Source organism: Heterodontus francisci, chromosome 31, assembly GCF_036365525.1.
Source record: "Heterodontus francisci isolate sHetFra1 chromosome 31, sHetFra1.hap1, whole genome shotgun sequence".
NCBI lineage: Eukaryota > Metazoa > Chordata > Chondrichthyes > Heterodontiformes > Heterodontidae > Heterodontus > Heterodontus francisci.
Window position 1 is genome coordinate 51,506,484 of NC_090401.1, and position 26,221 is coordinate 51,532,704.

Below are 26,221 nucleotides of genomic sequence, written 5' to 3' on the forward strand. Positions count from 1 at the left end.
GGGATTCGTGTAGGCTTAGTATAAATGGGTGGTTGATGGTCGGCACAGACTCGGTGGGCCGAAGGGGCTGTTTCAGTGCTGTATCTCTAAACTAAACTAAACTGGATGGCTCTTTTTTCGACTGGTTCAGACACAGCGGACCAAATGGCAAATTCCCTGTTTCTATCTTTGTTCTCTCATTCTAAGAATCTTATTGTTCAGTTTTAACATTCCTTAATATGTACTACTTTATGTATTTCTGCTCAAGTTGATGCATGTTACTGGGATAGCCAAATGTTGTTAAATGCATTGATACTATGTTGAAACAAGTAAAATAGTTTGCTGCTGCCATCTTTGGCCAGATAATAAACTGTTCATACTTTTTTCTTGAAGAAAAGTGCACATCCAGAAAACTTTTTTTAGATAATATATGAGCCTATTATATATGCGATATGAACCACGAAGGAAGGAAACATCCTTACAGCTATACATCCATTGCCACCACATCAGTTATCTATTGACCATTCTTATCTGTACAAATGGATAATGCAGGGATATAGCCTATACTCGTTTTCTCGTGTCTGTTAACTTCATAAATTCATGCTAATGTTTCATACAACAAAACAGATGCAGTGTTACTGCCAAAAAAAAGTTTTGGATAGCAGTGATCGGATAGAATAGTGACCTGAAATTCCTTGGGCTGACTAGTGTTGATCTCTACTGCTTGGCAAATGACATCCTATGTAACCGTAACCATGGTAAGCTATCCCTACTCTGGACTTCCTGCAGCCTTTGACATGGTTGACCATACCGTCTTCCTTCAATGCCTCTCTATCGTCATCTAGCTGGGTGGAATTGCCTTTGGTTGGTTCCATTCCTACCTATCAAATCTTAGCCAGAGAATCACATATGCAATAGCTTCTCTTCCTACTCCTGTACCTTTTACCTCTGTAGTCCCTCTTTGGATCTAGCCTTGGCCCCCCTACTTCTCATCTACATGCTGCTCCTCAGTGAAATCAAAACCAAAGTTATGTACCTGAATTCTTTTTTTGCTTGGAAAATGGCCACTTTGGTAGCTTTGTTTTCATTCAGGAGAGCTTTTGAAACACGAAATGTTGATAACTATTTTTTTTTCCTTCCCTCTTCTAATTTTCTTCCTTCCTAGAGGTAACGACATATAAAATTAATTAACACTGACCACCATTTTTAATGGAAAACTCACTAACTTGTGATGAACTTGAGTTCATCCTGTGGAATAGACTTGTTTATTCTCAAGAGGAAATGAAAGATGTAATTATCAATATATTCTATGAAACATCATAGCATCACTACATATAATGTAATACATATGTAAAGGATTTGTACAGTGTGAACTTGAATTGTAACTAGCATCTGGTGGTACAGTTGGACATTTGTATTTAATATGGTAAAGAACTAGTGTAATTACTAATTAATTTTAATATAGGTTAGTGTGAGGTGTTGCATTATGGTTGGAAGAATAAGCAGGCCACATGTTGTTTAGATGATGCGTCTACATGGTGTAGAGGCAAAGGGATCTAGGAGCACAGCTACACAAATCACTAAAGACAGTGGCACAGGTTATTAAGGTCTGGAAAAAAGCAAACAAAACACTGGCTCATTTATAGAGGAATAGAATGGAAAAGCAGAGATGTTAAACTTATATAGAACCTTGGTTAGACCACACTTGGAGTACTGTAAACAGTCTGTTCTCCATTTTATAGAAAAAGACAAAGGCACTGGTGAAGATGCAAAATAGATTTACAAGGATGATATCAGAACTGATAAGATATACTTACCAGGAAAGGTTGAACTGGCTGCGGCTCTTTTTCTAGAAAAGGAAAAGCTGAGGCTGACCTAATAGAAGTCTTTAAAATTCTGAAGGGGTTTGATAGTGTACCTCTCCAAGCAGGCATCGTGTCAGTCTAAACTGTTGTACCGTTAGAATTCACTAAATCTACCCAGTTGTAATTGGTTAATAAATTATAGCCCAGCCACCACATACATGACATTATTTTATCTCCTTTCCTGAGCTGGTGCCTTAAATGAATGAAGTAAATGATGGCTACAAAACAGAAAACAGAGAATACAAGTTAAGCAAAGATCTCGGACTGGCAGAAAGCAGCAAGTGGTGTACTGCAGGAATCTGCATTGGATATCCGAACTGATACCAGTGCTTTACCATATACATAAGTGATTTGGACTCAGGAATTGGAGTTATGGTGTTTAAAATTGGGTGTATAGCTAATAACCTGAAAGACTGCACCAAAATACAGGAAAACATAAATAGGCTTGCGGAGTGGGCTGATGAATAGTAAATAAAAATCAGTGCAGTGAAATATGAAGTGGCTCATTTTAGTAGAAAGAATAAGGTAGTCACTTATTCCTTAGATAAACTAAATGGGGTAGAAGAGCAAAGGGATCTCAATGCCAATATATAATTTGCTATAGGTTGCAACACAGATTGATAAAACCAGACTGCTAAGTACTGGAGTTTATTTTTAAAAGAAATAGAATACAAAAAGGAGGTAATGTTAAATTTGTTTAGAACCTTGGTTAGATCACACTTGGAATATTGCATGCTGTTCTGGTCTCCACACTACAGAAACAATATTAAAGCACTGCAGAAAATGTAGAAAATATTTACAATGATTTTGGCAGAATTAAGAGGATGCCATTATCAGGAACGATTGAGGGTCTGGGGTTCTTTTGGAAAAGAGAAAGCTTAAGAGGAGACCTGATGGAGGTCTTTAACATTATGAAAGGGTTTGATGGGGGATTGATGTTTCCATCACAGCAAGCCTGATCAAGCAAAGAATTTAGGAGGAATTTCTTTACATGTGGCAAATATACTTGTTGTCTTATGAAGTGGTTGAAGCCAATAACATTGACATAGTTAAGGTGAGGCTTGATGCGTGCACTTGAAAGGAATTGGTTACGGGGATATGATGGGGAAAGATAATTGGTATGGGAGATGGCTTGTGTGGAGTATAAAAACTGGCATAGACCAATTGGAATGAGTGGCATGTTTCTGTGCTGTAAATTCTATGTAATATCTTTAATAACCTTAATGAGGGCTTCAAACTGAACTCCATCGGCACTAGAATACTGATGGTGTTCAGAATGTCCTTTCTGTCTCTGCTTTCCTCTCTTTTAGAAATAATAACTTAACTGCTAGATATATTGTTGTACAGCCATGTCCTAAAAACTTCAGATATGGTAAACTTGGAGCACTGAATCCATTCCTTTTAAAGTGGAAGCTCGGGTGTCGATAGTAGGTCATATTTAAAGCCTGCTTAATTCATAAATAAAAGTTTGAGTTTCGCCAATGAACAAGATGGTTTTGACAGAGGCAAAGAAGGATGAACTGCATGGCCCTTGGTGAGAGATGTAACTTTTTTTATCCAAAATAACTGGTTTTCTTGTATTGGGGAACTGATATCACCCCCAACCTGCATATTATCATTCTGAACCAGTATGTACTTGATCTATAGCAATAATTGCACTATAAATTCCTTTCTTTAACTTACTGTCCAGATTTCTTTAGTAAATAAACTCGAAAGTTTTACAGAAAATGCTGGAGACACTTAAAAAGTTAGGCAGCATCCATTTGAGAAAACAAAAATTATTTGTTTTAGGTGTAATTGCTTCCTCAGAACTGAATAATACTGTTTATCTGCAATATCACTTTTGAAGGGACAGAACAAGTGGAAGGGGTTTAACAAACACACAGTAACCTTACCCCTAACAAGTTTTACTCCTTGTTTGTCAACCTGAAAAAATATCAGTGTAAACTAATCAACTTTAAGGAGCCTTAATATATTGCTGCCTACCAACCTTGTGCATCTTTTATTTACTGCTTGGCATTTGTCCTATTAAAATACTTTAATTATTTTTCAAATCATAGCAGAAATCCTGACTTGATACCAATGAAATTGTATGAAAAACTTTTAAAATAAACTTTGTAATTTGACCCAAGTCATCTTTTGATTTTTTTTCCAGTGTTTCTTCATCCACGCTTCATGGAATTGCTACAAATTTATTAAGGAATTGGAACAGGAGAGCAGCCTAGTCGACACTCTTCTTGAACTTCGTTCTCGGGTAAGGTCATTTGTTAAATTTATCATGGCTTGATTATCAACAAGGAGGAAATAGATGAGTACATCAAATATGCAGTCTTTCTTCATTTGGGTATGATCAGTAGATGTACGTCCTAAAACCAACTCTTTGAGTTCTCTCGAAGTATGCACCAAACACTTTTAATAATACTGCCATTGGGAGCTGAGCATATTGAGATTGTGGCTATGATCCCAAATGATTGAATAATTTTGAATATCTGTTAGCTTCGTAACTACAATAAGAATTTTCACCCAGACTTGTTATTAAATAGCTTCTATCACTGATAATTTGTTATTTAGGACAATTGTGATCATGACTGGTATATTACATGTATATTTTATAATCAGTAAGTATTTCAAAATTAACGTTAATTGTACATTTGTGCTAGTCATTAGGCATTAGAAAAGCATAGTGTCAGTTAGTATGGGTCTACAAACTCAGTAATGTTCAACAGGGCTCATTTTGCTTTGCACCTTGCTCTGTGTCTCAACAGCGCAGTTTATATATCTCAAATTTCAGGGCTTCACGTGTGTAAAAGGCCAACTGTAAGAGCAGAAGGGTGAGCAGTTAATGTACAATCAAAACTATGTCCTGCCTTTGGTATATTAGGCAGGTTATCCTTTTAAGCACAAGTGTTAACTGCCTTCAGATTACAAACTGTATTAAAGGGGTAGATTTGTACTCAACTTTGTGAAATTGGTATGTATTTATGGTATTATTGCTGGCAGTGGAAAATTAAAACTAATACCTCTCATCTTTTCTTCTGCTGCACCAACTCTTCCCTTCCCAGGAACCTAAGAGGGTAGAATACAGTGCCCACTACCTAGTCTTCCCTGGTAACTCACCCAACTGACCATCTGTCATGTTGGACTATCTGCAGGCCATTTAAGTGTCGGGATTGTTTTAATCAGTTCAAATAATAATATGTGCAATTTAAAGTGAGTTGCTGCATAGCAATCAGCAAGAGTCATAAGTGCACACCCCCACCCTCCTTAGCAATTTTAGCACCCTGCTGGTGCCCTAGCTAAGTTTAGCCAGCTCAACACAACTAGTGAATCAATCTGGAACCTTCTTGATTATATGGCTTGATAGCAGATATACTGGACAGTGCATTCATCAAGCGTACAGTTATAATACTGAAGTACAATACATGTCTGCAGCATAGTATTTCATTGGCTAAAGAAAGGAAGCTTGAGATGACGTGCACTAAACTTGGATGGGAACAAATAGAGGTGGCAAAATGTGTTCTTAATATAGGTTTAACTTGTGCTTGTTGGGCATGAGTAAAATTCCCTTGGCCTAAGATATCAGCATCCCTCTTGAATGTTTAAATTGTTTTTTCTTGTCTTTGGGTTTTTCAAATAGGAAAAGTCTCCGCAGGAAGATAAACCGAAAAATCAATAGTGAGTATAGTTTAGTACAGAGAGTTATAACTTATCTAAATTATCTATAGAAAAGAAACCCAGCTGATGTATGTGAATTTGGGGCATATATGCAATTGTTTTTATATTACCACTGTTTTTAGTGTATTCTTTACCTATTGATTTTTGCTATTTGAGTTCTATTTGCTTCATGATTCTTTTAAAACCAGCCCATACCATGAGTATTAATTCTATAATCATTCCTGCTGGTACTACTTTTTTGAGCTGAAGAGATGTTTAAACAACCATTTTGAAATGTCCATGGTTTTATGCACTTAGCCGAATTGAAATACTTTCTGGTTTACTTGAACTATATTCATTAATATCATTGTGTAATGAAGCACTTTATCTTGCATCCAGATCCAGCCACCAACTTATGAAGACATTATGAAGTTGCCATTATATGAGGAGGTTGTAAAGAACGCACGAGAAGAATTGCCACACAAGGAATCTCCACCGTCCTACACGCCAATGTAATTTACAGTGGCCAAATGTGAACATTTGTATGTTCAGTACCTATCAAAATGTTAGCATGCAGTATTGTATTAAGTGACATGCTGAGCTTTTAGAAGCATCATTCTATTTGCAATTTATTTGGCAGTCCTGTGAATGGATTTTATAATTGTTATGCTTGTGATTTTTGAGGGTTTTTTTTTGAGTTGCTTGTGTAAGATGGAAATCATAAGGTTAAAGCCTGCAGAAGTAAGGGCATTTCAGGTTCAGATCGGTATTGTCTGTCGTACATGTTAAATATCTACTACTGGTTCTGATAGTTATTGGTGACAATGCTTGTGTGTTGGAATTGACACTTTTCAAGAGTTAAAAGTTAGCACTATCTACAAGTTATACAGAGTACTGTATTGAAGGTATGTTCCAGTAAGGTTGATGGGAATTCCATTGAACTATTAGATAATGGGCTAGAGTTTCTGAAATAAAAACATAAAATGCTGGAAATACACAGTAGGTATAGCATGGTTTGGTTTTCTACTCACTGACTATGGAATCCATCCAAACATTTCTCGATCGATGAGTGTAACTCCTTTGAAAACCCATCAACAGGTCTTCAGGAATGAATTTTAGGTAGATGATTTTTTTTATTAAAGCAAAGTTTTACTTCAAAGCTACAGTGCCCCACAAGTGCATTTACCTGCTTTAAAAATTCATCTCCCATCATGTTTTACTTATCTGATAGTTGTATTTTCAGAGCTTTACTGACTGTACTTTTGACAATCATCAGATGATGCTCAATTCTGGAACAGCTTCCTAATGGCTTGGATGTTGCACACAAACAGTGTCATTACACACTAATTCAGGAATGTTTTTTCATGGACTAACATTTTTGGAAAGCTTTAAATACTGGATAAGCACACAAATCATAACTTCTAATATGGCACGCGTTCCTTTCATCTATCGTCTCCGGTACAGTGGCCCTTCAGTCAAAGAATGTATAGGTTGATTAGACCTCCTTGCAGCAGGTTGCATATACCAGCAGAACATGGTGCACTGGGGTTTGACTGTAAAAGATTCAAGCTTCTATCGATTTCTGTCTAGTAGGAAACTGGCAATCAATATTCCAACTGAGACGCAACAGGACAGAACCCATTTTTCTTCTTAGGTTGTCAGGTCCTTATGTGTGGTTTATATTAAACAGGTTCTAATTACTTAGCTGAAGGTAAGCCACACTTAAAAGTATTGTATTCCTTTATTGGCAGTGGAAAAGCTCACCATATGTTTAATTAAGATTGGCGACCAGATAGTTACTCTGTTGCAAGCTAAAGATCCACAAGTTAAAATTGAGCTGTCGTCGAGCTGACTTTCCTAAATATTGCTCCAGAGTAATTCATTTTCATGTAAGTGGGGGAAAAAGACTTTTTCTTAATTTCTAATGAAATCATAAACCTATTCTTTATATATCTTTGATTTTGCCACAGCTTAAAAAAAACAAATTCTTCCCTCAAGATTGATTTGGTCAAATCCATATATAATGAGGTTTCTTGGACAACCAGTTGGTTTCTTTCATTTCCACTTGAAAGGACTATTTATGAAAACTTTACAAACATGTTCAATATCACATTTTTTACCATTGTGTGTTTACTGTTGCATTTTGAGGCATGGGATAGCCAAGAGGTTTTGGTATTGTCTGTTCCTGTTTATGATTAATACTGACTCAGCATTTTCAGTTTCTATAATACTGCATATTTATATTGTGTTTTAAGTGATGTGGTTGCATCCATTATAAAATTCTCCATTTATCTGTGACATAAACCATTTGAAAAGAGGGTTGGCTTCAATATTAGCTGTTTGCATTACTTAAAATCTACAACTTTCCAGAATGAGATGAAGCATTAAATGGTTAAAATTTCTAAGATCATTTAAGTGTACCTTTTTAAATTTGAGTGGAAAAAGTGCAACGAATAGAATGTAATCTTTGCTTATATTTTTGAAGGTTTACTTAACATTTTGAAATCTGCGATACTTTGTTATGGCTAAATTGTGGCAAATGCAGCTGTCCTCACATTTCTGTGCAATCAGTAACTTATGATTTTCTTAAGCTGGTTCTGCTTCTGTAAATTGAGATTATTTACATAAATAAATTATACAAACAACACATTTTTTTGCTAAGGGTTGTTCAAAAACCTAAATATTGGAAACTCGAAGTTCATATTCGATGTGAGATCCAAGTGCAAAAATACATGTTGCGCTGTAGAAATATAGAAACATAGAAAATAGGAGCAGGAGTAGGCCATTCAGCCCTTCGTGCCTGCTCCGCCATTCATTATGATCATGGCTGATCATCCAACTCAGTAGCCTGTTCTGGCTTTCGCCCCATACCCTTTGATCCCTTTAGACCCAAGAGCTATATCTAACTCCTTGAAAACATACAATGTTTTGGCCTCAACTGCTTTCTGTGATAGTGAATTCCACAGGCTCACCACTCTGGGTGAAATAATTTCTCCTCATCTCTGTCCTGAAAGGTTTACCCCATATCCTTAGACTATGACCCCTGGTTCTGGACTTCCCCACTATCAGGAACATCTTTCCTGCATCTACCTTGTCAAGTCCTGTTAGAATTTTATAGGTTTCTATGAGATCCCCCTCACTCTTCTGAACTCCAGCAAATATAATCCTAACCAACTCAATCTCTCCTCATCTGTCAGTCCCGCCATCCCAGGAATCTGTCTGGTAAACCTTCGCTGCACTCCCTCTATGGCAAGAACATCCTTCCTCAGATAGGAGACCAAAACTGCACACAATATTCCAGGTGTGGCTTCACCAAGGCCCTGTATAATTGCAGCAAGACATCCCTGCTTCTGTACTCGAATCCTCTCGCTATGAAGGCCAACATACCATTTGCCTTTTTTTAACCGCCTGTTGCACCTGCCTGCTTACCTTCAGCGACTGGTGTACGAGAACACCCAGGTCTCGCTGCATATTCCCCTCTCTCAGTTTATAGCCGTTCAGATAATCTGCCTTCCTGTTTTTTCTACCAAAGTGGATAACCTCACATTTATCCACATTATACTGCATCTGCCATGCATTAGCCCACTCACTCAACTTGTCCAAATCACCCTGAAGCACCTCTGCATCCTCCTCACAACTCACCCTCCCACCCAGTTTTGTGTCATCTGCAAATTTGGAGATATTACATTTAGTTCCCTCGTCTAAATCATTAATGTAAATTGTGAATAGCTGGGGTCCTAGCACCGATCCCTGCGGTACCCCACTTGTCACTGCCTGCCATTCGGAAAAAGACCCATTTATCCCTACTCTGTTTCCTGTCCGCCAACCAATTTTCTATCCATCACAATACACTACCCCCAATCCCATGCGCTTTAATTTTACATGCTAATCTCTTATGTGGGACTTTGTCTCAAGCCTTCTGAAAGTCCAAATAAACCACATCCACTGGCTCCCCTTCATCAACTCTACTAGTTACATCCTTGAAGAATTCTAGTAGATTTGTCAAGCATGATTTCCCTTTCGTAAATCCATGCTGACTCTGCCCGATTCTACCACTGTTCTCTAAGTGCTCTTCCCCACTACCGACGTCAGGCTGACTGGTCTGTAATTCCCTGCTTTCTCTCTACCTCCCTTTTTAAATAGTGGGGTTACATGAGCAACCCTCCAATCTGTAGGAACTGTTCCAGAGTCTATAGAATCTTGGAAGATGACCACCAATGCATCCACTATTTTTAGGGCCACTTCCTTAAGTACTCTGGGATGCATACAATCAGGCCCTGGGGATTTATCGGCCTTCGATTCCATCAATTTCCCCAACACCATTTCTCTGCTAATACTGATTTCTTTCAGTTCCTCTCTCACTAAGCCCTGTGTTCCCCAACATTTCTGGTATGATATTTGTGTCCTCCTTTGTGAAGACAGAATGGTATGCATTTAGTTGGTCAGCCATTTCTTTATTCCCCATAATAAATTCCCCTGTTTCTGACTGTAAGGGACCTACATTCGTCTTCAATCTTTTTCTCTTCATATACCTATAGAAATTTTTACAGTCAGTTTTTATGTTTCCCGCAAGCTTGCTTTCATACTCTATTTTCCCCTTCTTAATCAATCCCTTGGTCCTCCTTTGCCGAATTCTAAACTGCTCCCAATCCTCAGGTCTGTTGTTTTTCCTGGCAAATTTATATGTCTCTTGGATCTAATGCTATCTCTAATTTCCCTTGTAAGCAATGGTTTGGCTACCTTTCCCGTTTTACTTTTGTGCTAGACAGGGATAAACAATCGTTGCAGTTCATCCATGCACTCTTTAAATGTTTGCCATTGCCCATCCACTGTCATCCCTTTAAGTAACGTTTCCCAATCCATCATGGCCAACTTGAATCTCATACCTTCGTAGTTTCCTTTACTAAGATTCAGGACCCTTGTCTCAGAATCAACTACGCCACTCTCCATCTTGATGAAGTCTTCCATCATATTAGCATGTGGAAATTTTATTAATGCCATCTGGCATTATCTCATAAATCCTTTAGTCTCTCTCGCAAGTCTCTAATAAAGAGTTGTTAGCCTGAGAGCACTTCCACCTACAATTGTTGAATGACTTTTACAGGCACCGTGGCCTCTGGTTTCTGCTTTGGGTGCCATCGGCAATCCAGGTACAAATTGCACCCAAAATTGTACTAGTTTTGAGAAGTGGTTCTTTTTCCCCAAAATTTCTGTTCAATCATTTGCATATCAGCAAACATAAAATCTGCCATGAATGAGGGTAATCAGGTACTGTTTCAGAAAAATTTTTTCTTTTAAAGTTTGGTTTAAAATATATTCCAGGATGTATTTAAGATTGCTAACGATACAGTTTGTTTGATACAGCTGAAAATGGGTTTATCACAAAAGCATTTTTAAACTAGTATCTAGTCTGTCACCTGTAATTAACTTGATTTTAAATAACAAAGTGTATTATGCAGGCCCCCACCTGCCAAGAATGAGGCACGTTAATTTTGCCACATGGACATTAAATTTCAAATTGTTGCTGGGAAGAAGAGAAGGCCTATTACAAGGGGTTGTAGGCCCCTGGCTGGAAAGACATTTTTGCATACTAGCAGACAGTGTTGGAACAAAGGAGCTATCCCCTGCTCCCAATACACAGAACAGATGTGGTCAGACCAGTTTAATCACATGGCTAACTGTTGCAGAGTTTGAACTGAGAGTTTTATGTTGGAGAAACAGTGAAGACAAAGTTCTGTTCTCCTGGACTGGAGAAGACCTCCTCTCCTCCTGTTGACTCCTATCTCTTTCTCACGGAACTGAAACCCACTGAAGACCCATGAACCCCGAGAGAGAAAAGTCTCCTACAGTGAACAAGGTTTAAGAAGAATACTGAGCCCCAACGAAAAGCAAAATCAACCTACAAAAGGCCTCTACAGTGAGCTTGAAGAACCGTAACAAACGCTTCAGATATTGCCTCAAACCTTTCCACTTTATCTTTTCTGCTCTTTTCTGTCCCTATCTGCATGTGTGTAGCGTGTTTGCATGCTAGCATAGGTCCGTCGTGTATCTCTAGGTGTAAACCAAATTAGAGTTTAAGTGTAATAAATTTCACCATTAAAATTAAACTGCTATGCCTGTGCTGGGACAAGGGAGCAGTACCTCAGGACATGCGCGATGCCAATATCATCACCCTCTATAAAAACAAAGGTGATCGCGGTGACTGCAACAACTACCGTGGAATCTCCCTGCTCAGCATAGTGGGTAAAGTCTTTGCTCGAGTCGCTCTATACAGGCTCCAGAAGCTGGCCGAGCGCGTCTACCCTGAGGCACAGTGTGGCTTTCGTGCAGGGAGATTGACCATTGACATGCTGTTCTCCCTTCGTCGGATACAGGAGAAATGCCGGTAACAACAGATGCCCCTCTACATTGCTTTCATTGATCTCACCAAAGCCTTTGACCTCGTCAGCAGACATGGTCTCTTCAGACTACTAGAAAAGATCGGATGTCCACCAAAGCTACTAAGTATCATCACCTCATTCCATGACAATATGAAAGGCACAATTCAACATGGCGGCACCTCATCAGACCCCTTTCCTATCCTGAGTGGCGTGAAACAGGGCTATGTTCTCGCACCCACACTTTTTGGGATTTTCTTCTTCCTGCTGCTTTCACATGCATTCAAGTCTTCTGAAGAAGGAATTTTCCTCCACACAAGATCAGGGGGCAGGTTGTTCAACCTTGCCCGTCTAAGAGCGAAGTCCAAAGTACAGAAAGTCCTCATCAGGGAACTCCTCTTTGCTGACGATGCTGCTTTAACATCTCACATTGAAGAGTGCCTGCAGAGTCTCATCGACAGGTTTGCGGCTGCCTACAATGAATTTGGCCTAACCATCAGCCTCAAGAAAATGAACATCATGGGGCAGGACGTCAGAAATGCTCCATCCATCAATATTGGCGACCACGCTCTGGAAGTGGTTCAAGAGTTCACCTACCTAGGCTCAACTATCACCAGTAACCTGTCTCTAGATGCAGAAATCAACAAGCGCATGGGAAAGGCTTCCACTGCTATGTCCAGACTGGCCAAGAGAGTGTGGGAAAATGGCGCACTGACATGGAACACAAAAGACCGAGTGTATCAAGCCTGTGTCCTCAGTACCTTGCTGTTTGGCAGCGAGGCCTGGAGAACGTATGTCAGCCAAGAGCGACGTCTCAATTCATTCCATCTTCGCTGCCTCCGGAGAATACTTGGCATCAGGTGGCAGGACCATATCTCCAACACAAAAGTCCTCGAGGCGGCCAACATTCCCAGTTTATACACACTACTGAGTCAGCGGCGCTTGAGATGGGTTGGCCATGTGAGCCGCATGGAAGATGGCAGGATCCCCAAAGACACATTGTACAGCGAGCTTGCCACTGGTATCAGACCCACCGGCCGTCCATGTCTCCGCTTTAAAGACGTCTGCAAACGCGACATGAAGTCCTGTGACATTGATCACAAGTCGTGGGAGTCAGTTGCCAGCGTTCGCCAGAGCTGGCGGGCAGCCATAAAGGCGGGGCTAAAGTGTGGCGAGTCGAAGAGACTTAGCAGTTGGCAGGAAAAAAGACAAAAGTGCAAGGGGAGAGCCAACTGTGTAACAGCCCCGACAATCAAATTTTTCTGCAGCACCTGTGGAAGAGCCTGTCACTCTAGAATTGGCCTTTCTAGGCACTCCAGGCGCTGCTCCACACACCACTGATCACCTCCAGGCACTTACCCATTGTCTCTCGAGATAAGGAGGCCAATGAAAATTAAGAAAGCCTGTTTGTGCACATTTCTTTGCCTTATAATTGGAAAATGGTGAACAAGGATTCACCAAGGGAGAGCTCAAAACAGTGTGTTTAAAATCAAGCCGTTACAGTAAGACCAGATGAAGGCTGAGAGGGACCCCTAGACACCTTTCTCACCTGGTCGTAACAAAGTGACTTTTTTCTTTAAAAAGGAACCATTTTTAGTTATATTGGTGTACAGTATTTTTGTAAATTAAAAATAATATTCAAAAGCTTTTAAAGTGTGCCTATGTGTCGTTGCACCAAAACTTTTATTTTAAGAGCCTCTGTGACAGCGAATGCAAATAGTTTCACTATCATTATGCTGTGGAACTGACAGCAACTTCTGATGTCTGTATCTGCATAGTTAAACGCAGAACTCCAGAAGTTGCTGTCGGTGATTCCCTGCTCCTCCACTGGGTGTGCTGTTGAAGTCCTCATAGGTGGAAATCAATTAGAAATCACTGATTTGATGTGACATTTGTGTCATTAGGCTTTCTGTTAAACCCCTGGAATAAGTTACACTGTGTAATTTTGCTTTTAACAGCATACTAAATCATAATTATTGATTACCTCTCTGGCCCTGAAAAACTTCTCCATTTCATGCTATAAATTCCATAGATTTTTTAACATTTGTTTAACATTTCAGTTTCTACCTTCATCCTATGTGTATGTCCCAATCTTTGCTTTCTGTAAAAAAGAATTGAGCAATAAAACCTACTTCCTGGTCTGAGAATTCTTAAATGTGATTGGCTGCTTAGTTTGCTTGATGACACCACTATTGCTGAAAGCCAGAGATCCCCGATAGTTAACACCAGAATGAAATTAAGAGCAGGAAAGGTGAAATCCAGGCCACAGAGATTACTAGATCTTTATGGGCAGTTTTCTTCAAGGCCAGCAGCAAACACCACCACTTCATTGCTGACCACAAAATCTGGGCCAGTATGTTATACAAGCGTCAGGGTACAGAAGATGCACCTAATGTCCGACTGTGACAATAGTGTCACAGGTCTCAAATAAAACAGATGTCCTTGTTTTATAAAATGACCTCACAAACTACTTTGACTACAAAAATCAAAAGTACAACTTGTAAATGGAGAGAGAAATTTGAGCATTTCTAAAGCAGATCAGTCGTCAGGATTGACCAAGTCAAACTGGTGCCTAATGTCTCTTCTTTGCCAGCTTCTGCTTCTCAATACACTCCTATGCATTACCAGGATTTTGTGGGATGGGAAATAGGGTCTAGCAGCTGAGCAGTGTTATTAATTAACAAAGAAATGCATATAAAATTATCTTCCAGACTGGCCCCGATGTGATTTTCAGTAGTAGCTTTGCATGATGTTAAGTGAGTACATCACGTAGCTTATAGCAGAAGGTCAAATAAAGGACCTGACCATGGATCCAGGGAATCTCCATAGGGCATCCTAAACTCAATACAATTAGTTTAATTATTGCAGTGTCTTTTCTGGCTTTTGAATTATTTACAGCCTTTCTCTCCTGTTGCTAATATTTTAAACGATAATTATTACTCAGGACACCGATCAGCAAGTGGTCACTTTTCAGACTGCTTCTTCGTCTTTACAGATATCCAACGCAGCATTTATGATTTATTTTTCCCAGAGAGTAAAACTTCTCACCACCGTATCATTGACTCGGCCTTTTGAACTCGTGTGTGTATTCAGAACTGACCGCGAAATCGGTTTGCTTTTCAAAGTTTTGCAAATAAGTGTAGGTTGGCATAGCTTTGAAATTCAAAGCATCCAACCACCTGGATTTTTTTTTCGGATTCTGCCTAGTTTGTTGGAGATATGCAAAGCTAAGACTCTGGTCATGTTCCAACCGCCAACCTGATATGGTCAACAAAGAGCTGTCATAGTTACTGGTAACCCGAGTTTGAGTATAAGGAGCGCAGTGACACTTTCGAAGCGTAGCTTCATGCATGCGGGCTGGAGTTACAGCAAACCCAAAAGTGTGATGGGGTGAGATAGACTTTTGGATGGAACCTCGCAGTATTCGGTTTCGAGATATGCTCGGTTATCAGGCATCGGAATGGCGCTGACATGCATCCCAAAGCTTTGCAATAATGTTGGAGTTGTAATGTGATTGAGCCCTGGGATACCGAAAGCAATGATCACCTTTACACCCATTGACCATGTTAAACTCTCGGCATAAAATGTGTAATTGTGCAAAAGGTGCAGCTTTGCTCAGATCGCCTGATCAATCGTAAATCTCCAAACGCAGGAACTTCAAGCACCTGCACTGAAACCGCTTTCATCCAGACCTTAAAAGTTTACCATTTAAAAAGCCATTTTTACATAGTGCATTTCACATAGATGAAGATCTGTTGTAAAACGCATTCCTGGAAAAGTGTCAATAAGTAAATATTTACTGAGCTGAAGTTTGTTCCTGCTTTAATTAGTATTGGTGTAGCGTCCCCCGATGCTGGATGTAAGCAGCTTATTGTTTGCCTCAGGCTATGTAAGATTTCACAGAACATTTGCTGAAATTGCGCTTGCAAGTGTTCCAAATTGGCGGGGAGGGCCAAATATTTAAACATTTCAAGGTACCAGACAGTACTGTATACAGTTCTGGTCTCCATATTACCAAAAGGATATGGAAGCACTAGAGAAGGTGCACAGGGAGGATTACAAGGATAATAGAGCTGAACTGTTACAGTGATCAGCCAAGACTGGGGCTCTTTTCTCGAGAAGGCTGAGGCGTGACCTTTTGTCTTTACAATTATGAAGGGTTGTAATGTTTCCACTTATGGAATGTCTAAAATTGGGGGTCATAAATATGATAGTCACTAATAAATCCAATAAAGAAACTTTAATCGGAGAGTGGTGAATCTGGAACTGACTACTAAATAGAGTGGTTGAGACGAATAATATCACCGCAGCCTCACAACTCCAGGGACCCGGGTTCGATTCTGGGTACTGCCTGTGCGGAGTTTGCAAGTTCTCCCTGTGACCGTGTGGGTTTCCGCTGGGTGCTCAGGTTTGCTCCCACAGCCAAAGACTTGCAGGTGATAGGTAAATTGGCCATTGTAAATTGCCCCTAGTGTAGGTAGGTGGTAGGGAATATGGGATTACTGTAGGGTTAGTATAAATGGGTGGTTGTTGGTCGGCACAGACTCGGTGGGCCGAAGGGCCTGTTTCAGTGCTGTATCTCTAAAAATAATTTTAAGGGGAAGCTAGATAAGTACATGAGGGAGAAAGGAACAGAAGGATACGCTGATAGGATTAGATGGAGTAAGGTGGCAGGAGGCTCCCCTGCAGCACAAACACCAGCATATACCAGTTGGCCTGAATGGCTAGTTTCAGTGCTCTAAATTCTATGTAATAATAGGAGAAAATGCAACAAAAAAAGACAAAGTTATTTTTATAATTGTTTTTTTTTAATTCCTCCAGTCATTTAAACTGATGCAAAGAATAATTGTCCCCACCTCATTTAAACAGGTTTGGGGAAAATCGGTTATTTTCCTGTTTATCTCCGAATGAAAGCAATAAAACCAAAAAGCTATAAAAACAAAATTAAACCAGGAATTTTAAACAGATTTTAAAACTCAACACTTGCTGTATACGAGTGCCGCTCTTAATTATTCCTCGTTATCCCTTTAACAATTTAAACTATTATGTATAGAGACTGGTAGTAGCCAAAATAACTAACTGTATTCTTCGATCATTTTATTTCCTTTATCCCGGCAAACCTAGTGTATTTCTATGAATGTGTAATCTGGAATGTACCCACACATGAGAACCATTCAGTTAATCAATCATTAAATCAGACGAAGTTTGGAAATTGGCTTAAGCAATGTTGTAGAATTTGAAGGAATTAATGCATCGCACAGATAGGTTACCGAGCAAAAGGTCAGTGTTTTCAGACCATGTGGAAAATGGTCAATGGTGAGAACAAGCCACATATGGGGCCACAATGATAGGCAACTGTCGGTGGGGAGTCGGGTTCTGTTTTAAATAGTGTTAATATACGAAGAGATGATAGACACAATCGCAAAACAAGAATAACTTTAGCACGTCGTTCTTGAGATTATTGAAAGTCAAAAGGTCGGGTTGAAGAGTAAACTTCAGATAAGTTCAGGCGGTCTGAAATCTGTGTGCAATAACATCTGCCGCTTATTCACTGTTGGTGGGGGGAATTAGTGGACAAATTTGTACTCGTGCCGTTTAAATGAAATCCCCGAAAGGTAAGGAACTGGGCTTTCTTGTGGGGTTTTAATCTGGTGTTGCTGGTCTGTATCTATGACTTTTACAAAACAGAGTCACCCGCCTGATTGTTAGGTCCAAGTGCGGCTGGTTATGGTAACAGTGTTAAAAGGAAAATAAATATTGAAATGTAAACTATTGAAACAAAAGCTCCAACCCAGCACTCTACACAATTCAAAACTATTAGAAAGCTCTAAACAAAGTAGCTTTTATATACTGATCAAAAACTGTCAAAAACTGTTATCGCTTCAAATGTTAAGTACAGTAATATGTCACTCGAATGTGTTCTAACACTTAGTTCCTTTTTTCGCCTGCTTAATTCTTAGCATTCTTATTCTCGCGGTTTTTCTTTATCTATAAACCGCTGAAGACTGGGGAATAATTTTTGTCTGAGTTAGATTTCAACGCTTTTCCTGGACTCCTTTCAGGTATTCTACACGTGTCAGGCTGTGTTCCAACCTCTGTGAGGGGTGGCATGTTAATACCTAGAGCAAGTACCGCTCTTTGCCTGCCACACTCTGTCTGTAGCCTGAACTCCTGCAACTGCTTCTGATCAAGATGAAGGGACTTTTCAGTGGATTGCTCCTCTCTGCCTTAATCCTGGTTCAGGTTAATGGGGCACCCAAACTCAAACCTGTAAAACCTGGTCCACAGGTTCCAGCTGGTAAGAGGATATATTCACGTATGATTGTTTTAAAAAGCTAGGATTTCTAAATATTTCACCCAATTCTTTTATAGTGTATAGAGCCTTCTAATCCATAATGTACTGAAGATCACCAGTCCTTAGAAAAGCTATTCTTTTCTAATTTGTAAGACTAGTTTACTTAAGTTGCAGTCAAGAATTTTCATCTAACTTGAAATGATTTTGGAAGAATTCAGCTGCATCCAAATCAATAAATAGTACAATTAGTGACAGTATTCCAACTTTGCTTCTGAAATTATGGTCAATGTAAAATTTTGACTGTACATTATAAGGTATCTTGGTTACAGGGATTTAATGCTGAAATCCTTGTTATTGCTATCATTGTCACTTCTAATGAGCTGAATGGGCTGAAGAGTGCAACTAGACTTTAGGAAATCCTTTGAGGTGTATTGTAATTGGCATTTAAACTCAATATGCAGGTGAATATTCATGCTAATTTGAAGAATTAATAATGTAGTAACCTGACTGGTCAAAGTGCCAAAGGACTAGAGTTTTTGGTTAATTTTCTGCAGCTTTGTGGGTATACTGAATCGCTAGGCAAAATTTTTCTGAAACATGTAGGGTATGGATCAGGCTTTGTATCAATTAAATTTACTGTTCAAAATATCCCAAAGACATTAGTACCAATTGGAGCATCAATGTAGCTACCCAAGCTGAGATGGGCTAACTCAACAAAGGCTAGATACAAAACTAGGGACCCTCCATGTCTGTATGGCTCTGTACTACAACACATGGGGCATTTACCTATTTATACACTGGGGTGGGATGGGGTTAGTTAGCTCAGTTGGCTAGAGTATGATGCAGAAAGATGCCAATAGTGTGGGTTCAATCCCTGTACCTGCTGTGGTAGTTCATGGAGGTCTGCCTCCTTGCCTCGCCCCACACTTGCAGATGGTGACCCTCAAGCTATATATTACCAAGTGTCTCTCTTTAATGGAGAGATACCGATGATCCTTTTGGGACTACAGCAAGAACAACATCAGGAGAGCCCTCTAAATAATGTTTATTGCTTCATAATGTCTTTGTTGGGGAAAAATCAATGGAAAGGATCTTTTCATGTCCACTACTGCAGTGGTTAACTTGACTAGAACTGGTGTTGCAGCTATGCTGGCATTTTCTTGGTCCCTGATAGCAGTATTTTACATCAATGAAAATAATAATGTAAAGTATCAAGTAGCTGCTGCTAACATCTTCAGTGTTCCAAAATTATTTTTTCCACTTTCACTATAATGGCTTGTGCCATCAACAGTATTGAGATTGGCTATTACAATCCTCTCTACTCTGAATAGTGTGGTTCTTTATCAAGTTCTTAGATGATTGACATGATTTATGGCACTGTTAAGGTTGCTTTCCATGGTACTGTGCTGCTTGCTGTTCTCAATGGAAACAACAATACAAAAGCAAAATACTGCCATTGCTGGAAATCTGAAATAAAAACAGAAAATGCTGGAAATGCTCAGCAGGTCTGGCAGCATCTATGGAGGGAGAAACAGGGTTAATGCTTCAGGTTGATGACCCTTCATCAGAACTGTTCTGATGAAAGGTCACAAACCTTAAACGTTAACTGTTTCTCTCTCCACAGATGCTGCCAGACCTGCTCAGAAACAACAATAGTCTTCCTGAGTAGTCAGTTTGCAAACCGAAAACTATTATGTAACATCAAATAAAATGCATGGAATTATGAGGGGCCTGGATAGAATAGATAGGAAGGACTAATTTCCCTCAACAGAGATGTCAATAAATAGGGGTGTAGAAGATTTAGAGGGGAGTTGAGGAGAAATTTTTTCACCCAGAGAATGGTGGGAGCTGCTCACAGCCTGAAAGGGTCAAGAGGCAGAAACGTCATCGCATATATAAAAAACTGTTGGATATACACTTGAAGTACAGTAACCTACAGGGCCATGGACCAAGAGCTGGAGAGTGGGATTAGACTGGATAGCTCTTTATCAGCCGGCATGTTCAAAATGGGCTGAATGGCCTCCTTCTGTGCTATGAATTTTCTATGTTTCTATCAGTTTCAAGCATTTGGATGATCAGCACTAATTCTCTTGGAAGTGAAATGTTTGTTGAACTCGATCCTTATGGGCTTGTATGTTGAAAATAATTTGCTTTTTCAAGGTCATAATACCTTTATTCAACCCATCTGTATGGAATTGTGTGTGCATGATCCCAGCATTCTGCAATAGTTTACAAAGATTATGCTACCAATTTACAAGCAGAACCTATTATTAATAAAGGATGCTGTGTTATTACTTCCACAGTGGCTCAGTTATTAAAGCTGGTGTTGAAACAGTTGATGTAGCGGAGCTAAAATGACCCTGGTTCATTCCTGGTCTGCATTAAGTTAACTGATTCCACCAAGGTAGTGGCAGAGATACTTCAATTGGCCTCAGCGTCCCTAGGCTAGAGTGGAGAACATGACTTCAGTGACCCCTGCTGGAAGGTGAAACATACACAGATGTTGGGTGAGGACAGGGCCTCAACTCTGGTCCCTTCATGATATAATTATCTGTTGAAACTTACTGTATAGGTTCATACATCCAGTAATGCACAGTTGGGTGAAATACTGGAGGATGAGCTCTCACTATAGAACCGCACCCCAACATAAAGCAGCAGGTTCAGGATAAGAGGAAGAGGGGGAATTTTTCAATAAAACAATACTGTCAGTGCTTTTAACAGCAGCTTTAATGTATTATATTATTCAAAAGTGAACATTTCAGGCATTGCTTGTTTTTTCAGTAAATTCAGCACAATATCTGATTTTAGCATCTATCTAGAGTATGAAAATATGCCCTGCAATTAAATTTCATCTTAAGAGCCAGTTTTTTAAAAACTCTTTTGTTTTTACTTTTGCTTTGCCTTCTTTCACTTCCTCCTTTCTTTCTTTCTCTCTCTTACAGGCCTGTGCCGCACTAAACCAACCGACCTGGTCTTTATTATTGACAGTTCACGGAGTGTTCGCCCTTCTGAATTTGAACAGGTGAAAGTGTTTGTGTCCCAGGTAATCGAATCCCTCAATATCGGTCCAAACGCCACCCGAGTTGGGGTGGTTAACTATGCCAGTACTGTCAAAAACGAATTCACCCTCAATGCACATCGCAACAAGGCCAGCATCTTGCGAGCTGTCTCCCAGATCCAGCCACTCTCTTCCGGCACCATGACAGGCCTGGCCATCCAATTCGCAACCAACATTGCTTTCAGTGAGTCTCATGGGGCACGGGTCAAATCCAATGCCGCTAGCAAGGTAACTATGATAAACTTCTTTTTAAAGAAAAGTCTGGAATTGAATAATATTTTTTAAATCTTTCATATTTTCCTCCTTCTGTTTTAAAAATTGTTACTTTTTTAAAGTAATTTGATCAGTACCAATATAATTATCCTCTTAGTTTTATTTTATGGCAAGGTTTGAATGGTTCTCGAAGTGTTCACGCGCAGCACTAGGTTCCCATCCTTCCAAGAACAGTTTTCACATTTCATCAAATGACATGTACAAAGCTGATTTCTTTTCCACTATTACTGATGTTCTGGCAGTCACAATAGAAAGTGTAAAGAATTCAAATGTTATGCTTACCATTTATTCAGTACGGATGACTATTTTAGGAAGAAGGTTGAACTGAAGGTCAGCTGTATGATAAATCTTTAAATATACTGATCTTTGAAGAAGTTGGCAGATCAATGGGTAAAAAAGCACCATTATAGTAGGTTAGTGGGAATGAGAGGAACACATCCATTGAGGTCCATGTGCACTTCTCAAGCAATTTAAAAGACACCCAATATTCCTACTCCCCAATCACAATAGGATCACTACTTTTAGGATCAGCAGAACCTGGTGCTGCAGCAAGGGTCTGTAATTTGTGAACAATGCACACACCCAGGAATCTCAATTCAAAAGAAAAACAGATGTTTTTCAAACAGATTACATTGTCAACTTTGTTTTATTTTTGTGGCTATTGAATATGCAAGTTTAATTCCACATTTTAATCTACCAATATGGCTGTATGGATCACTGGAAGCTTTAAACTTAACAAAGATATGTGTGTGTATGTGTATGTGTATGTTTATGTGTGTGTATATATATATATATATATGTGTGTGGCTGGGGAAGCAGTCATAGTTCAACGTCAAGGTTAGCAATCCATTCAGCTTCAGCTGATGCAGTGTGAATGATTGTGATACCACCAGGAATGGATCTCTCAGGACAAGGGTTCAGTATGTGGGCGATGGTCTGACTAGGATGGCCACAGTCACAATTTGAGCTGGTCCTCATGTTTCACTTGTGAAGCAAGTAGCCACATCTTCCCTGGCCCATCCTCAAGTGGTTGAGGGTTGTCCACATTTTCCATGGGAGATTGAAACCTGTGACTTAACAAAGATAATTCTATATAAAAGAACATGAAACAAGCCATTTGTTGGTGACATTCAAGGGTGCTTACCTATTACGCCAATGACGTTGGGTGCTCATGCAGTGAATCATAACTAGTACCTGCCGCAGGGATCTTGCACAATTTAAAAGCCTCCTAAATTCAATCGTATGTCATTGGTACTTAGGCTCAGTTCTAGTCAACAGACCCAAATATTTTCTCCCCTTCTCTCCTGGAGGGGCAAAGTTTCAGTAAAGTACCCTTACATGAATGCAGGCTGTCCTCCAAACCCTCCCAAGTTCTTCAAATTTAACGTGTATTCACAGGCTGTTTGACCCTGGAAAGCATTAGTGTGAAGCTTGGTCCCGTTCTCACCCAAATACTAGGACCTATAGCAGTAGTCGTAAAATACCAATCAGGAACGGAACCCCCTTGTCACATATCTGCACCATCACTAAGACCATCTACTACAATCTCCATAATATCACCTGACTCTGCCCCTGCCTCAGCTCTCTCTTGTTGAAGCCCTCATCCATGCCTTTGTTACCTCTAGACTTGAAATTCCAGCACAGTCCTAGATTGTCTCCTTTCTTCCACCCTCCATAAACTTAAGCTCATCCAAATCTCTGTTGCCTGTGTCTTAACTCGCACAAAGTCCCATTCACTCATCAGCCCTTTTTTATAAAGTTTTGGGATACCTTTTGAAGAGATTTTCTTTGTCTGAGCCTTCTGTCCCTTGACTACCATCTAAAGAAAAAGGAGTGTTCTTCTGTCTTCTCAAAGTTGTGCTATTTCGGTGCCCTGGTATTTTATTGAAAGTTGGTGGGATGCGGTTATCTTTAGCGGCTGGTTTGTTTTTTCTTTCATTATTACAGTTCCAAAGTTAGGCATAAGTTAGGCATAACCAAGCTAAAAATTGTCTCCTTACAAAATCAACCAAAAACCCAAATATTGCAGATGCTGGAAATCCAAAATAAGACCATAAGATGCTGGAAACACTCAGTTGGTTAGGCAGCAAGTGCGGAGAGAGAAACATAGGGTTAACATTTCAGGTCGATGACATTCATGAGAATTGCTACAAATTAACAACTACTTTTACCATGAACTAATTTCAAGTTCCAAATGTCATTTTTGTCACACATCAAACTATATCATAGCCATGCACTGTTCAATGTGTCCAAACATTTCTGTTCCCTTAAGCAATATTTTCTAAGAATTCTGGGTTTCATTTGACTTTCATCAAGTAAAAAAGGATCTCTTTCAAATGGTAAATACCAATCTGAAAATTGCACAGAATACAAAGAGACTCCTGTCGTAGTTCTAGAGGTACAGTCTGAGTACTGTACAGTGTGTGTGCTGTGTGGAATTGTGTGACAAGGTATGTCTACACAACACTGAATGAGGTTACAGTTATAGAAGGATCAGTGTTTAAGAAAATGTTATCTAAAAAAATTAAACAAATTGGGCCACAGTGAACAGCAACTGGCATCCAGCTAAAAGGTCATAAAATGTAAACTTTACTGTTGTTGCTTTGCAATGACAACAGCATGTGGCAATGCAGAATAGTGAGATGCCAGCTCAATCCCATAAGTCACTCATTCAATGTCGTGCTTCACTTGTTACATCCCAGGCTTCACTAGATCATCTATCTAAGTCATGCTATGGTGGGGCACCATTAAGAGGCTACGAGGAGTGAGGAAAATCAGAAGGAGCATCATCACAGGTTTGGTGTTACAGAGTCACAGTTACACAGTTGGTTGATTTAGGAACAGGACAGACAAAAGCCTGGAGCAATTCAGCTGCTGCAGAAAGAATCAAAATAAAGACCTACAGATTTCAGATCCTTATATATAAAAAGCTTGGCTGCACACTCTAACAAAGTGTGAATGAAATTTCACTGTCACGAATGTTAATACTGGTCTGTTATACAGAATTCTGATAATTGTGTAAAGTTTATCACTATTAAGTTGCTGGACCGCTTGAGAGGAAATACTTCCCAATCCAGAAAAATGATTTTATGAATTCAAAAAAACTTGTCAAACAGTGTAAATACAATTAAAGGAATTGGTATCCTTACATCCCAATCCCAGTTCTCTAAACAAAATTCAACCTCCTGAGTCTGAAATTTCATCCAAATTCAACCAATTTCATCCAAATGGGCGGCACAGTGGCGCAGTGCTTAGCACCGCAGCCTCACAGCTCCAGCGACCCGGGTTCAATTCTGGGTACTGCCTGTGTGGAGTTTGCAAGTTCTCCCTGTGTCTGCGTGGGTTTTCTCCGGGTGCTCCGGTTTCCTCCCACAAGCCAAAAGACTTGCAGGTTGGTAGGTAAATTGGCCATTATAAATTGCCCCTAGTATAGGTAGGTGGCAGGGATATATAGGGACAGGTGGGGATGTGGTAGGAATATGGGATTAGTGTAGGATTAGTATAAATGGGTGGTTGATGGTCGGCACAGACTCGGTGGGCTGAAGGGCCTGTTTCAGTGCTGTATCTCAAAACTAAACTAAACTAAGTCAGAGTATTGCTGGTTGCTGTTAGAGAAATCTCAGTAATGACAGGAGTTTAATGTTGGTAAGATCAAAAATACTTTTTATTAAATTGAGAAACCTAGGAGAAAGTTAAGAAGGTTGTAAAGATGAAGAGAGAGGTACAGAGAGGTGGAGAGCCTTAGGGAGGGAATTCCAGAGCTGAGGGACGGGCACCTGAAGGCATGTCCACCAATGGTGGAGTAATTAAAATCGGGAACAAAAACAAGAAATGCTGGATTCACTCAGCAGGTCTGGCAGCATCTGTGGAAAGAGAAGCAGAGTTAACGTTTCGGGTCAGTGACCCTTCTTCGGAAGAAGGGTCACTGACCCGAAACGTTAACTCTGCTTCTCTTTCCACAGATGCTGCCAGACCTGCTGAGTGAATCCAGCATTTCTTGTTTTTGTTTCAGATTTCCAGCATCCGCAGTATTTTGCTTTTAATTAAAATCGGGGATGTGCAAGGTTGAAAAAATGAATTAAATGAGAAAACCCTGATTTGGAGAATCCAAGCCTTCAGTTTGTAGAAGAAAGGGAAGTCTGGGGAGTCCAGGAGTTACACGGTGCTCAGGTTCTAGAAAAGAATGAATTAGAACAGGAGCGAAAGTGAGTGCTGATCTCAACATACTTGGAGACAGCGGAAAGGAATAGTACATAATATGGGGTATTTGTTGTCTGGGAGGAACATGGGAGGAATGGCAGAGGAGCTCTGACCATAGGAGTAGCAATGAAATAGAGAGATACAAGAAGGGTTGTGATGGACTGGAAGAAGTTGGAGGCCAGAGGTGAGGGAGATGGCTCCACAAATGTCCCCATCCTCAATGATGGGGGAGCCCAGCACATCAGTGTAAAAGATTAGGCTGAAGCATTTGCAATGATCTTCAGCCAGAAGTGCCGAGTGGATGATCCATCTCTGTCTCCTCCTGAAGTCCCCAGCATCACAGATGCCAGTCTTCAGCCAATTCAATTCACTCCTCTTGATATCAAAAAATGACTGAAGGCACTGGATACTGCAAAGGCTATGGGCTCTGACAACATTCCGGCAACAGTACTGAAGACCTGTGCTCCAGAACTAGCCGCACCCCTAGCCAAGCTGTTCCAGTACAGCTACAACACTGGCA

The 26,221-nt window shown here is 39.9% G+C and overlaps 2 protein-coding genes across 6 annotated transcripts in view; both read left to right on the forward strand.

The window, feature by feature from the left end:
• Positions 1 to 8,147, forward strand: part of LOC137347254 (lysosomal-associated transmembrane protein 4A-like) — a 49,889-nt gene extending 41,742 nt beyond the window's left edge. The window contains exons 6-7 of one of the 2 annotated variants that reach the window (XM_068011563.1): positions 4,000 to 4,098; positions 5,898 to 8,147. In XM_068011563.1, coding sequence (XP_067867664.1) covers positions 4,000 to 4,098; positions 5,898 to 6,014 — 216 coding nt within the window. In that variant the 3' untranslated portion in view covers positions 6,015 to 8,147. Of the gene's footprint in view, positions 1 to 3,999; positions 4,099 to 5,481; positions 5,536 to 5,897 lie in introns of those variants that run through there. The other variant, XM_068011564.1, reaches the window with a different exon arrangement.
• An 8,971-nt stretch (positions 8,148 to 17,118) lies between these two features.
• The window catches only part of matn1 (matrilin 1), a 32,143-nt gene continuing 23,040 nt past the window's right edge, over positions 17,119 to 26,221 (forward strand). The window contains exons 1-3 of one of the 4 annotated variants that reach the window (XM_068010986.1): positions 17,119 to 17,155; positions 17,938 to 18,173; positions 21,113 to 21,456. In XM_068010986.1, coding sequence (XP_067867087.1) covers positions 18,068 to 18,173; positions 21,113 to 21,456 — 450 coding nt within the window. In that variant the 5' untranslated portion in view covers positions 17,119 to 17,155; positions 17,938 to 18,067. The other 3 variants (XM_068010987.1, XM_068010985.1, XM_068010988.1) reach the window with 3 other exon arrangements.